Source organism: Haliaeetus leucocephalus, unplaced genomic scaffold, assembly GCF_000737465.1.
Source record: "Haliaeetus leucocephalus isolate CR32 unplaced genomic scaffold, Haliaeetus_leucocephalus-4.0 Scaffold473, whole genome shotgun sequence".
NCBI classification, from domain to species: domain Eukaryota; kingdom Metazoa; phylum Chordata; class Aves; order Accipitriformes; family Accipitridae; genus Haliaeetus; species Haliaeetus leucocephalus.
Genome location: NW_010972909.1, coordinates 5,790,655 through 5,802,657, shown reverse-complemented (window position 1 = coordinate 5,802,657; position 12,003 = coordinate 5,790,655). Strand labels below are relative to the sequence as shown.

The 12,003-nt window shown below is 46.1% G+C and overlaps 1 protein-coding gene across 1 annotated transcript; it reads right to left on the bottom strand.

Moving 5' to 3' along the window:
* Positions 1 to 8,708: 8,708 nt before the first annotated feature.
* LOC104836725 (killer cell lectin-like receptor subfamily G member 1) lies at positions 8,709 to 11,432 on the bottom strand. Its single transcript, XM_010575446.1, has 3 exons — positions 11,250 to 11,432; positions 10,666 to 10,769; positions 8,709 to 8,820 (listed from the first exon to the last, which is right to left on the bottom strand). Exons 1-3 carry the CDS (start codon positions 11,430 to 11,432, stop codon positions 8,709 to 8,711), a joined length of 399 nt encoding a protein of 132 aa, XP_010573748.1.
* Positions 11,433 to 12,003: the final 571 nt, after the last annotated feature.

Sequence of the window (12,003 nt, the reverse complement as noted above, 5' to 3'; positions counted from 1 at the left end):
CTGCTAAACTAGATGAAGAAAAACAACCAAAAAAATTTAATTAAAAATACCAAAATACAAGTCTGCAGAAATATTATGTTTAATTGGAAGTTTATTTCAAGTAAATTACTTACTGTTAGTTAATTACTGTTGCCAAGCATATTTTAAAGGTTCAAAGTGCTAAGAACTGCCAGGTCTGGCAGAATGGTGCTCATTCACATCTGCTCCTGTAGGAGGTTGATAAGCCAGGGTTATTTTACGCACATGATATTTTCTTCTTCTTTCCAAAATAGCTGGATAAAATAACACCTACTCTCAGAATTTCTCAGCTGAAAATCAATTTGAAAGTTCCACCCCAAACCAGAAACATGAGTAGTGGTACAAATGGATATTTCACCCTTCTGATACCCAAAATTCTGGCAAAACTGAAGTTCTTTGTTTCCAAGCAGAAAATCTGTTCCTCTTCAAAGTTCAGTGAAAAAATTCCTTTCTTTCTTGGTGGGAGTTGAAATGAACCCAAGAAAGCTTTGTGGTGGTTTTCTGCAGGTCTCCATTACAAATGCTTCAGCCTATGGACAGTGCCACCCTCCTTCACTTCCTATTTCAGTCATCATCATATATGTGAGGCTGGAAAATGCTGTTGAAAGGCGATTAATACTGGATTTTAGACTGGGTAGATCCTACCAGGGGACAGCAGGCTTGAAAGAACATAAAGCAAGATTGCTGCTTCTTTGCTTTTGTGCTATCAGTGGACTCAGCTGGGAAATGATGCAAGATTTAGAAAGGAAGCTGGGAACTAGATGGAAAAATGTGTTCTGATTGAACTGCTATTTCATGACAGGTCTTATTGGCCAGCAAAGCAGCAGATATGAGACACTTGGCTGGGTTTGACATATGCCACCATATCAGGGTGTTCACAGCCCTCAAAACCTCGTCCATTGAAAACCACTGAAAAATATATCAAAATATAACAAATGGCTCTTAACAGCTCCTGAGAGCATCCTCCCCTACATTTCCAAGCAACTGCCCCTTCAGTGGACATGTCTGCACAGCATTAACTATCACAGGTGGTCCAAAGAAGTCAGATCACAGTGAAAAATTCTCTTCTGCCTTTGTGATTAATATTATTGAAAAAATTAGACTATTGATACAAATTCTTAAAAAAGAACTGGATTATCCAAACTTTTTTTTTCCCTCTCCAGGATTTTTTTTCCTGACACAGCAGGACTGCGTCAAATTATATCAAATATCATAAGAAAAATTCAGCCCGTTTTAGGCATTTAACACACTGCAGGCAGCATAGAACAGAAAGATAACAAGGTTTCCACCAAGTCAGTCATTAGGAGAGATTGTCAGATGGCATTATGCTTGAATGGGTATTGTCAAAAAAATCCAGGGTTTAGATGTCAGTCTTGCAAAATTACAAATAACAAGCAAGTGGGTGATAGACCAATTTCCCATCTCCTAGATGTCTGTGGCAGTACGGTTCTTCTGACAATAGCACCCATGTAACTGCTTTAGAAAACAGATGAACTAAACTTATGTAAATCATCTCTTGTGGCCCACCCTCTCCTGGGTTAGGAGCACCTTTTCTCAATATAGCACCATCTTTCCCACACCACTACCTTCGTACAATCGCTTTGATCTCTATGCTCCCTGAAGCGCTGGGGACTGAGGGCCTTACACTGTTTCTCAGCACAGCCATGCTTTTTCCCTGTTCCCATCCCTCTGACAACCCGTGGAGCAGCTCAGCAATGCACACTGCCTTTAAGAGAAGGCTGTGCTAAAATATTTATTTTTGTCTTAGAATGTGTAAACACTGGTTTTCATTCCAGAGCCCAAATAATTTCCCACCCCTCCAGTGCTGTCAGTATAGTTTATGGATCTAATAGTTTATTATGGGAAAGTCACAAGTGATACAATCTGCAGAAGTAACCCAAACCCATTCCTTTCATTCCTCAGACTCTACAAGGAGAACAGGGCACAAATTTCATGTGCTGAGAAAAGACGCATATATTCATGAGGTGCTATCATACATATTAAACAGGAGAGTGCTCCTCAGAGGCTGAAACAACACCCAGATGAGAAGAATTTGCGTGCCAAGAATCCTGCATGGTTTGCTTTACATTCTGCTAGGAAGAAATATAGAAAACAACAGTATTTATCAAAAGGTATTTGAAGCACCTCTGCTGTTTTTCTCACATGCTGTGTTAGTTTTTGTAACTCAGAGTGAATAGCTATTAAAGAAAACTAATGAACACAAAGGAATAACATTTGCAAAGTGCTTATTAATTGCTTCTGAACTGATTACACTTTTAAAATTAACTCCTTTTCCATCCATACAATAAGCATGGTCATGGAAGAGTTCTCTGATTGGAGAGTGACTTGCAGCGTGCTGTGTAGAGCTGAAACTGCTGTTTATTCTTTACTGTAAGGCACAAAGAAATGTTGGAAGATTGCTCTGATGGTTGCTGAAAATTTGTAAATCCTTCCAAGGCAATCAAGATGTACTTTGCAAAGCAGAGGGGCTACAACTACTGTAGGATTTTTCCTCCAACATATCGTATCCCTCAGTATTATTCTTAGTATCATGATTTTCTCTACCTCATTGATGGGGGGTTTGCCTTTGAAAACCCTTTGCTCCCAGACATGAGCTAGTCCTTATGTATAGCCAAAGGAATAAAGGTTTTCTGTTCCAAAAGCAGCCTGATGTCCTATGCCATCCTGTTTTATGTGAAATCTGAAATTGGAAGACATCTTTTATTGTTAACTTTTCTAATCTTACTATAAAAGGCACATAAAGAAATGGTCCCTCATTTGCTTCTCTGGGTACCCTTAATTGTCTTGGAGTTTATAGGGATTCAGCATGGAAGGGGTGGATGGGTGAGCCATACCAGGCTCTGCTCCATCACAGAAGTCTGTATACACCAGACAAAAAGTAAGGCAGATGATACACTTAATAGTGTCCTAAGAGAAAGCCCATGAGCTGTAGTTGCTGCTGTAGTTTGCACTGTCAGACATGAATGCATCCCAGTCTTGCTTCACAGCCCTGGAAATCGGGGCTAGTATAAAAAGAGAGTAAGGCTTAGCACAAGGGAGAGCTCATGGCTGCTGTACTGGGAGTTCAGGATGGCAGAGGGGAGACAAGGGACAGAGATGAGGACAAGGGCCGTATCAGTAACACTGTCCTAACTACTCAAAATGCTGATGTAAAAGCCTTTGTCTGCCCAAGCCTTGAGACAGAAACACTCCTCCTTCCTTCTGGAAGAGAACATGCCCAAAGGCATCCACCTCCCAAAGCAGGCTTTGTGAAAGCGCAAAATAACAGACAAAGATAAGATAACCTTAAAAACAAAAGAAACTCAAGATTTCACTTGCGGGGGGGGCGGGGGCTAAAATCTCCTCTGAGTGCTCTACCCAGTCAGACTGGTCCCTCCTTAGTCCAGTTCTGCAGTTTTTTTCAGTGATTCCCTGCATCAAATAAGCAATAAGCACCCTCAGTCCCCAGAAGGCAGGAGGCTGTGCTAGAGGTCTGCACCCAGAGCAGATCACCTTGCTCTGCTCTGGTTTCAGGGCTCCTCCTTGCTGTGTGACCCCTGCCTGCCCCATCCCACCTTCTGGAAGCTGAGCATGGCCAGCCAGCTGCAGGGAAAGTGCCGCCCCCCCTCTCCTCAGTGGGGTCCCCTTGACTGAGCATGGTGCAGCAGGGATGGGGTGACTGAGCAGACTTTCTTGTCCTCCCATCTCTGCCATCCGGCTATATGATTTACCTTCCTCTCCTGTAATCCATGCCCTTCTTTTTCAAACAAATATCCCTTTGACATACAGAAACCTAGTTATGGTTCCCCTCATGTTCACTTAACCCTCTAGCAATGCCTAAACTCTCAACCTTACATGATGTGTTGCACCTTCCAACAGTCTGTGTGTCCTCACCTTCCGCATAAAGTCAGTGAACACCAGGATCGGTGGTGTTGCATGGCATTCTCACCTCCTTGGGTTGCTGCTTTAGATGGTGGGATAGCTACTTGGTAACTGTCCCATATATCATCATCTATGATGTGATGATCCTCACATTTCCCCTGTGGCACTCTCTGCAGAGATTTCACCATTTCTGCTCACACGTCGCAGACTGTACTCTGAACAAGAATGTGTTGCCATCCCTGAAACTTTTCTAATTCTTGAAGACACTAACTTCTTTACAGGGAAAAGGAAATGATAGCAGTTTTCTGAAGTCTTGTGGGGAAACAAACTGCATCTCAGGACTCATTTTTGGTGACTAGATCCCCCAGGGAAAGGACCGTGAATAGTGAGTCCAGGCCAGAGACCAGATCCTCTGATTTAACTAATAATTCTCAACTAAAAGCAACCCTCAGTATGTAAAATCTGCCTTAGAACTTTTCAGAAAAATCTCATCTCCAGCAAACCAGTAAGACCTGTAAAGGTATCAGCCCTGCAATATTCTAATTCTGTAGCAGAGGAAGAACTCTGAACAGAGACAAGGACTCATTCTTCTTAAACATCTGCTAAATGCTGACCTGGACCTAGCTCCCTGACAGAACCACACAGAGCACCATACTTCAAAATCTGAAACCAGATCTACTGCTGCTTTTACCAGTACGATCAGCTGCAGCCTGTCAAGGCTCCTAGACATTAAAATTTTCAGGAAAGAGATTCCAGGGGAAATTTGGCTTCATTGAAACCAATGGAAAAACTCCCATATAAAAACACATTCTTATAAAACCGATTTTATATAAGTCTTACAAAGGTCCTATCACAGCCTGGAGGTATGGAAAAAGAAATACGAGTTATATTTATGAAATAATTTATATGGTAATGATACCAATGCTACACTGCACCAGTGTAAGGGCCTTATGATCTTTGAAAGTGCCTAGAAATGTCTGAATCCTGGAGAAAATAAGTTGAATATATATCTAAATGGATTTTGTCAGAATTTCTTGGAAAATTATTTGCTTTCTTTTTCGACTGTGGATGGCAGCTGAGTGCAGAAAAATATCTTAGAATAAAAGATGCAGTCCTATGGTAATGCTGAATTAAGATTATTGGAAGATGAAGCAGTGTTAAAATAAAGTCAAATGGAGTTTAGGAGAGAAAACCCAGGGTTTTGGTTACAGGGAGGCACCTCAGCTGCAATAGTGGCTCAACTCCAGCGGGAAGCAGCTGAATACGGGCTTTTGGCTGGGAACCATCCCATCCCCCTTAGGTTGGGGACAGCCTTGCCTTCCCGCTGGGTTAAACAGCAGAGAGCTGAGAGACCATCACAGCCCCCAGGGTGTCCAGGGAGAAGACAGCTATCCAGTACTGACATTTCCTCTGCACAGCTTTTGAGGGACTCACCTGCAAGACTCAAAATGACCCCATCTGTTTTCTTGCAAACCTCACGCAAGATTTGTCAAACTGACTGAAACCTCCCACCGTTTGGGCTGTTAGGTTGTGTCCAGCTGCATTAGTCGCACTGGAGTGAAAAACAGTCTGTCAAATTGGCATTGGAGCAAAATGAGTAACCTGAAACAAAACTGCAGTTTTACAAAACTGTCTTTTTTAACTCACTGATTTCTGAGTACAGTTAACAAACTTGTTATTTCATTAAAACTGTAAGGTCAATGTAGGGATTTTGTTCTCTTTACATGGGGACATCTGATGTTGCTGTATTAATTTTGAATAGCAGATGCAGCCTTCAGACTTTCAAATTAGTAGAGAAAAGACTCATATGTTCGGGTTATATATTCTGAATTTTTGCAGGATTTTCCTTGGCCTGCTGCCATGCTGGAGCTACACTTTTTTTGTGCTTATGGAATAAGCTTCCCCAAACTGGCACTCACCATTCCACTACACAGCCAGTGGACATAGCAGGAGAAGGTTGATTACACAAATTTCTGCAGGCAAAGCACTAAATGCTTTGATATCATTCATAAATACTTTCAAAGGTATGAAGCTTTCTTTGAAAGCTTCACAGAACAATGGTTGAGAGTCTGCTCTGATTTCTAATCACACGTTTGTTCCTAATATAAACAAAGTACAGCAGAATGAATAACGGGTGGTTGTTTATTAGTCATTAAAAATTATTTGATCAAAACATCTATTTTTGCTAATCCAGTAGGTGATTCTAAGGCAATCGTTGGTTGGGGAGGGTGGGGTGCTGATATGATCTATAATATGAACATAGATGAAAGAGTGTAATAGAAACTTGACTTATTCTAGAGCGATGGGCAATTCATCCAGTCATCAGTATTCAGAAGCTAGAGCTCCATCTTAGCAAGCTTTAAAGATAGGTTATCTTTAATTGGCATAGACTGTTTGACAAGTTTGTGTCCGAAGATCTTGAAAAAGAGGCATATTTCTCCACCTTGTAAGAAGATACTTGGGCATGTGTTGTCAAAAATCCTACTGCAAGCTGATATTTGATTTGTGTTGTCATGCTAGGTTTCATTCTGTGCTGTTCAATATCAAAGATCTCCCTGGTGATAAGTATTTACTGAACCTGAATTTAATGTATACACTACACATTATTTCTGCATTAAGCATTTACAGCAGAGCAAATGCTAATTAGTCATTACATATAAATAACATAATTTTTTCATCCTTGAAATAATTGGTCAAAATCTCTTGTTATGGGAGACATCTCATGAACCGCTATTAGATCACTGGGTTTCTCACTCCTGTAGATTAGTACTGGGGCTGGTAACTTCTTACAGTTTGTTCAAAACATATCTAGCTGCCCTGGACTCCATATTGGGTTAAAGTGCTCATATTATAACGTTTTCTACTGATGTCATTGCAAGGGCACTCTTGGTTATTTTTGAAAGGTAATGGCAACTGGGATATGTTCCTGAGGACTGGAAGAAAGCAAATGTCACTCCTGTCTTCAAGAAGGGCAAGAAGGAGGATGCAGGCAACTGCGGGCCAGTCAGCCTCACATCAGCCCCAGGAAGGTGATGGAGCAATTTCCAGACACACGGAAGGACAAGAAGAGGATCAGGAGTAGTCAGCACAGATCTGTGGAGGGGAAATCATGCTCAACCAACCTGATAACCTTCTACAATGAGGTGACTGGTTTGATGGATGAAGGGAGAGCTGGGGATTTTATTTGTCATGACTTCACTAAGACCTTTGATGATGTCTCCCATGAAATCTGCACAGAAAAGGTGATGAAGTATGGGGTTAAATAAGTGGACAGTAAGGCGGTTTGAAAACTGGCTGAACAGACAGGCCAAGAAGGTGGCACAAAGTCCAGTTGGAGGCCAGTGATCAGTGGTGTATCCCAGGGGTCAATACTGAATACTTAGCTGCATTAAGACGAGTGTCACCAGCAGGTCGAGGGAGGTGATCCTTCTGCCACTACTCGGCACTGGTCAGGCCACGTATTTTGTGCTGCTTAGGGGCATGAACCTAACAACAAAATCATCAGTATTTCAAGAAATACCAACATGAACTACCACCAGAGTGTCACTAAAAAGTCATCACAGTCACCTGTCAGGTAGTCAAGGTGTTGTTGCACAGCGTAGGACTTTGGGTGACTATAGCCTACTTGTCACAAAAATTGGAATTGTATCTGTCTGTCCACTGAATCCCATGGGAAGAAGTGCTGGGTGAGGAGTATAGTGGCACTTCTTTACAGGGAGAGCTGCTCTGGAGGAAACTTGGAGCGTGGGGCAAAGAGACCACTCAGTCAAGGTATGGTGCGGTGCGCTTGAACCGTGACTGAGGGCACCTTCACGGGTGGGCCTTAGGACAAAGGGTCTAGAAGATGAGGGGCTGCATTTACTTGGCTACTGACACAAGTAAGTTTGTCAGTCTGTAATCCCTCAGGCAGAGCTGGGGTAGGAACCTGTTTAATAGCTGTAGCTGTATCTTGTCCTCTGCAACAGGAGATGCTGTTCTGCAGTGTTATTGCAAAGAAAGTGTTTCACCCCCTGCCCTCCTGCCTCTGCTCCTGCCACTAGCTTACTTTCTGCCCATTTATCAATCACCCAATGTGCTAAACAATGATGTTGGGGAGGAAAACAGAAAAAGCCACCACTGAAAAAAATTGTTAGAAGCAACCCATATTTATTTTCATCTCAGCAGGGTAGCAGGTTTACTCCTTCCCAGCTAGTTACACAGCAATGTAACACTGGGTGTCATGCTCCAGTTTTCTCCAGGTACAAACAAAAAACACAGAAGAATTTAGGTTAGAAAGGACCTCTGGATATCATCTGATTCAACCACTTGCAAAAGCAGGCCAGCTTCAGACTTCAGGCTAGTTTTCAGCCTTGGTGTATGACACCAATATTCACACGAGAGATAAATTAACCCAGAGTTTGCACGAGCTCACAGATTACAATCCCATCTCTCTTTCGGATTTCCGATGCCAGGACAGCATTCCAGTGACAGTGCTCAAGTATCTCTGAAAATGACTGAGAGGGACATAGAGAAATCTCTCCTGCCCCTTCTCTACCACTTTGAAGACTGTCTGTCACTAGCCAATGGCTATGAATAAGAACCTCACCAGTGTGATCCTGAACGGAGCCAGGAGCAGCACTCAGACCTCCGGCTGCTCATGCCAGGGCTTTGGCTGCAGCTACATTCAATCCTTGCACTATGGCAGGTGTCACAGCAGCAAGGAGCACAGCCAGGCACTCTCTCAGAGAAGCTTGCTGAGTCACCTTCAGAGGGATCAAGCATTAGCACAGCTTTCCAAAGGACACTTCCTAACACAAGGTCCACAGAGGTCACTGAAGAGATTTCTCGCAGACCCATAGGGCAGGGATTTCACAGCTGGAAGCATGGATGGCACCTTCCAGCAGAAGGGCGCAGTTCTGCACAGGGCTGTTCGATGGGACCCTGTGGGAGACACGGACAGACCACACAAGCAGGGAAACATTAGAGAGGGATCCCCACTTTGGCTGGGGGAAGAACACCTTACAGCTTTGGAGGCAGGAGACTCGCTGCATGGACTTTGTGACCTTGTGTCAGGGAAGACCCATCCTGGGACAGAGGAGGTCTGGCAGTGGGGCTTGCTACACCCAGAGCTCACCGTGAGACTTTCAGTTAGCCAGTCCATTTCTGGGCTCTCCATTTCCCATCACTAAAGAGAGAAAAGTCCCGTCCCACAAAGGATTTTTTGCTGTTCCACTTAAGGCATTTGGAGACCTTGGGACAGAAAGTATCAAGTGTTCAAGTTTAAACCTGTTGTATGGGTTCATGGAAAGTGAAAGCCTCTGCTTCATTAAGGTTATCTAGTCAAGGACATTTTCAACGCAAAAGGGGGTAAGAAGGAGGAAATGATTAAACAGAAACCCACAGAGACACAAACTTGGTGCACAAGAAATAGCGGAGGCAACGGCAAAGACCAGAAGTCTTCAGCCACAGACTGACGGGCCGTTAAGAAACTCCAGGTGCAGCTTTGGAGAGGGACACCCTGGGCTTTGTAATGGCTGAGAAGGGGCCAACAAGAGGAACAGGAGGAGTTGGGAGGTTCGAGGGGGGGCTGTGGGACTCTGCAGAACTTGTTGAGGAAAGTTTAGGGCAAGGGGCGACCAGGGAGGAGAGGGTCTAACGAGGTGTGGGTCGTGTGTGAGCAGTTGCCGACGGCGGGTCCGCGCTCGCCTGACCCAGCCCTGCCGCTGCCCACCGCGGTCCGTCCCGGTTCTCCTCAAGCCCTTCCCTTGCCGTCTGTCCCTGCGGTCTCGCCCCCCGCCCCGTGTGTGCCAGCGCTGTAAGGACGAGGTGCCGGCAACCGGGGGCACCCTGCGAGGGGACACGGTGCTGGCTCTGGGCTCGGAGCGGGGTGCTGGACCCCAGGCGGTGGTGCCAGGGTGCTGGGGTGGCTGACGGGCTCAGCCCAGCCCCGGGGTCGGCACCAGTGGGGGGGTGTGTGTCCCGGGTGTAGCTGCTGGGGGGACCAGGGCGGGCGAGGGGCTCAGCGCCGGCAGCTGGAGCGGGGCCGTGGGTGGCTGCCGGGGTGCCGGCTGCTGGGGGGGGAACGGGTGGGCCTTCCCCCAGCCTCGGCTGCGTGGGCTGTGGTTCTGCAATTCCCTAGCAAGCTCTGAGTCGCGCTAGCCGGCGAGTAGGAGGCCCTGGGTCTGGGCAAGGGGTACCAGGTGGGCAGAGGGTCCGTGCTGGCGCTCAGGGAATCCTTGAGTGGGTGCGGGCACGCTTCTGAACCTGGAGGGTGTCGTGTATGTGTCTTCACTAGTCAAGTTCAATCCTGAGCAGCCAGAGAGGTGGAAGGGGACTTCTCTGACTGTAGCTGTGCGTTATGTGAGTTCTGGTGGCATTATATGTGGGTGCTGCTGAAGGCAGTGCCTTGTCTGTGGTAGCCAGCTGTGTCAGAGTCCTTCACCTGCATGTGTGTCTGTGTCCATGTTTGTGTCTCTGGGATACTGGCTCAGCTTTACTACTGGTTGAACCCGCAGACAGGAAAGTAGCAGCTGTGTCCATCAGCCTGGGATAGAGACTCCCAGGTCTCTGGGTGTACCAGACTGGGGTCCAGCAGCCAGGCAGGAGGAACCCCTTAGTTCTGGAGGTGCTAGAGCCTGTGGCCACTCTGAACATCCCTTAGCAGCTCTGTTTGTTGTTGGTCGACTTACATCAACTACAGATGGAACTTTTCATGTAAAAGGGTTAAGGGCAGGGGAAGGATCCCAAGCCCTTTATCTAAAAATACAGAGGAAATACCATACTCACTTTTTGCCACTCAGTTTTGAGCCATCTTCCCAGGCCCAGTCACCACCAGTGCTATTCTTCAAACCAATCCAGTACAATTCACTTTGCATCATCTGGAAGAAGTCCTAGGAGGGACGGAGAGGCAGAGAGATCAGTGGACTCGAAGAAACCCAGTCAAGTCCTGGGTTCTGAGGGGGAAAGAAAGGGTCGCTGTGTGAGAGAGGGAGTTTGGGGGCCATTTCTCAATGTCCTTTGAACACCCATGCCCTTCCTTCCTAGAGGGACCGGCTTTGTGACACTCAGCATTTTGGAGTACCAGGCAGCTCCCCTGACTGTGGGGTCTGAGGTCTGAGCCCACGACAACCTCAGTGCCGGCAGGCAAAGAGAATTGAGTCCCTCTTGCAAAGAGGCCAAGAGAAAGCCTTGCTTCTGCCAGATGCAGGAAGGTGGTGGTGGGTCCCAGCGCGTTGCAAAGTCCCTTCACACCCTCTTTTCCCCACAGAGGGGAAGAGCTGGGCAGTACAGTGCCTTGGACCTGCTCCCCTGTAATCCTACCATCCTGCATGGCAAAGGCCCTCTGCCCTTGCCACTGCAAAGGCACCCACCATTTCGCTAGTATCGCTGATCACCAGGAGATGAGCTCCCTGTGCCCGGCAGAATTCCTGGCTGGAATTCCAGTCCTTCTTCTCCTTGGAGAAGGAGTAGCAGCTCTCTCTGTAGGCCACCCACTGCTCAGGGCAGCGTGGACACGCACAGCCTGCAAAACAATCGTACGTCTCTCTTCCCATTCATAGTCATAGCCTAGTTCATTACAAACACATTTCACAAAGACACCTTCTCCAGAAAATGATTCTGCACAGTTACTGTAATGCCATCCCTGGAGCTCTTCTGAGACTGGCAAAGACAATGTAGTTACCTACACCAGAGTCTCTGAAGGGCTCTGTGAAAGGGCATCCATTTGCCAGACGGGAACACGTGGGAGAGCATGTAGGGGTCTCTTGGGACCTTCCTTTTCCTTCCCAGTGTTTTTGCCTTTTTGTTTTTCCCTCCCCTTTTTGTTCTGCCTTCTCCATATAAACTTCCTCTTTGGCCCATGTTTCCTTCCATCCAACGGGAAAGGCAAAGCCTTGGCACCTGACAGGTTTGTGGCAGGTCACCCATTTCCATACAGCCCCCACCGCTAGCGCTGGCTGCTGCTAGGGCACATCTGTAGCCCATTTCTGAAGTACTGCTGCTTTGGACGAACAGCATTTCTGATTCCTATACTTGCCTGAACCCCAGCTTCGTAACATTTCATGGCAAGCCGGTCAAAAGGCTTAAACTTCCTAGGAACAGGAATCATTTTATAACAGCTGCTAG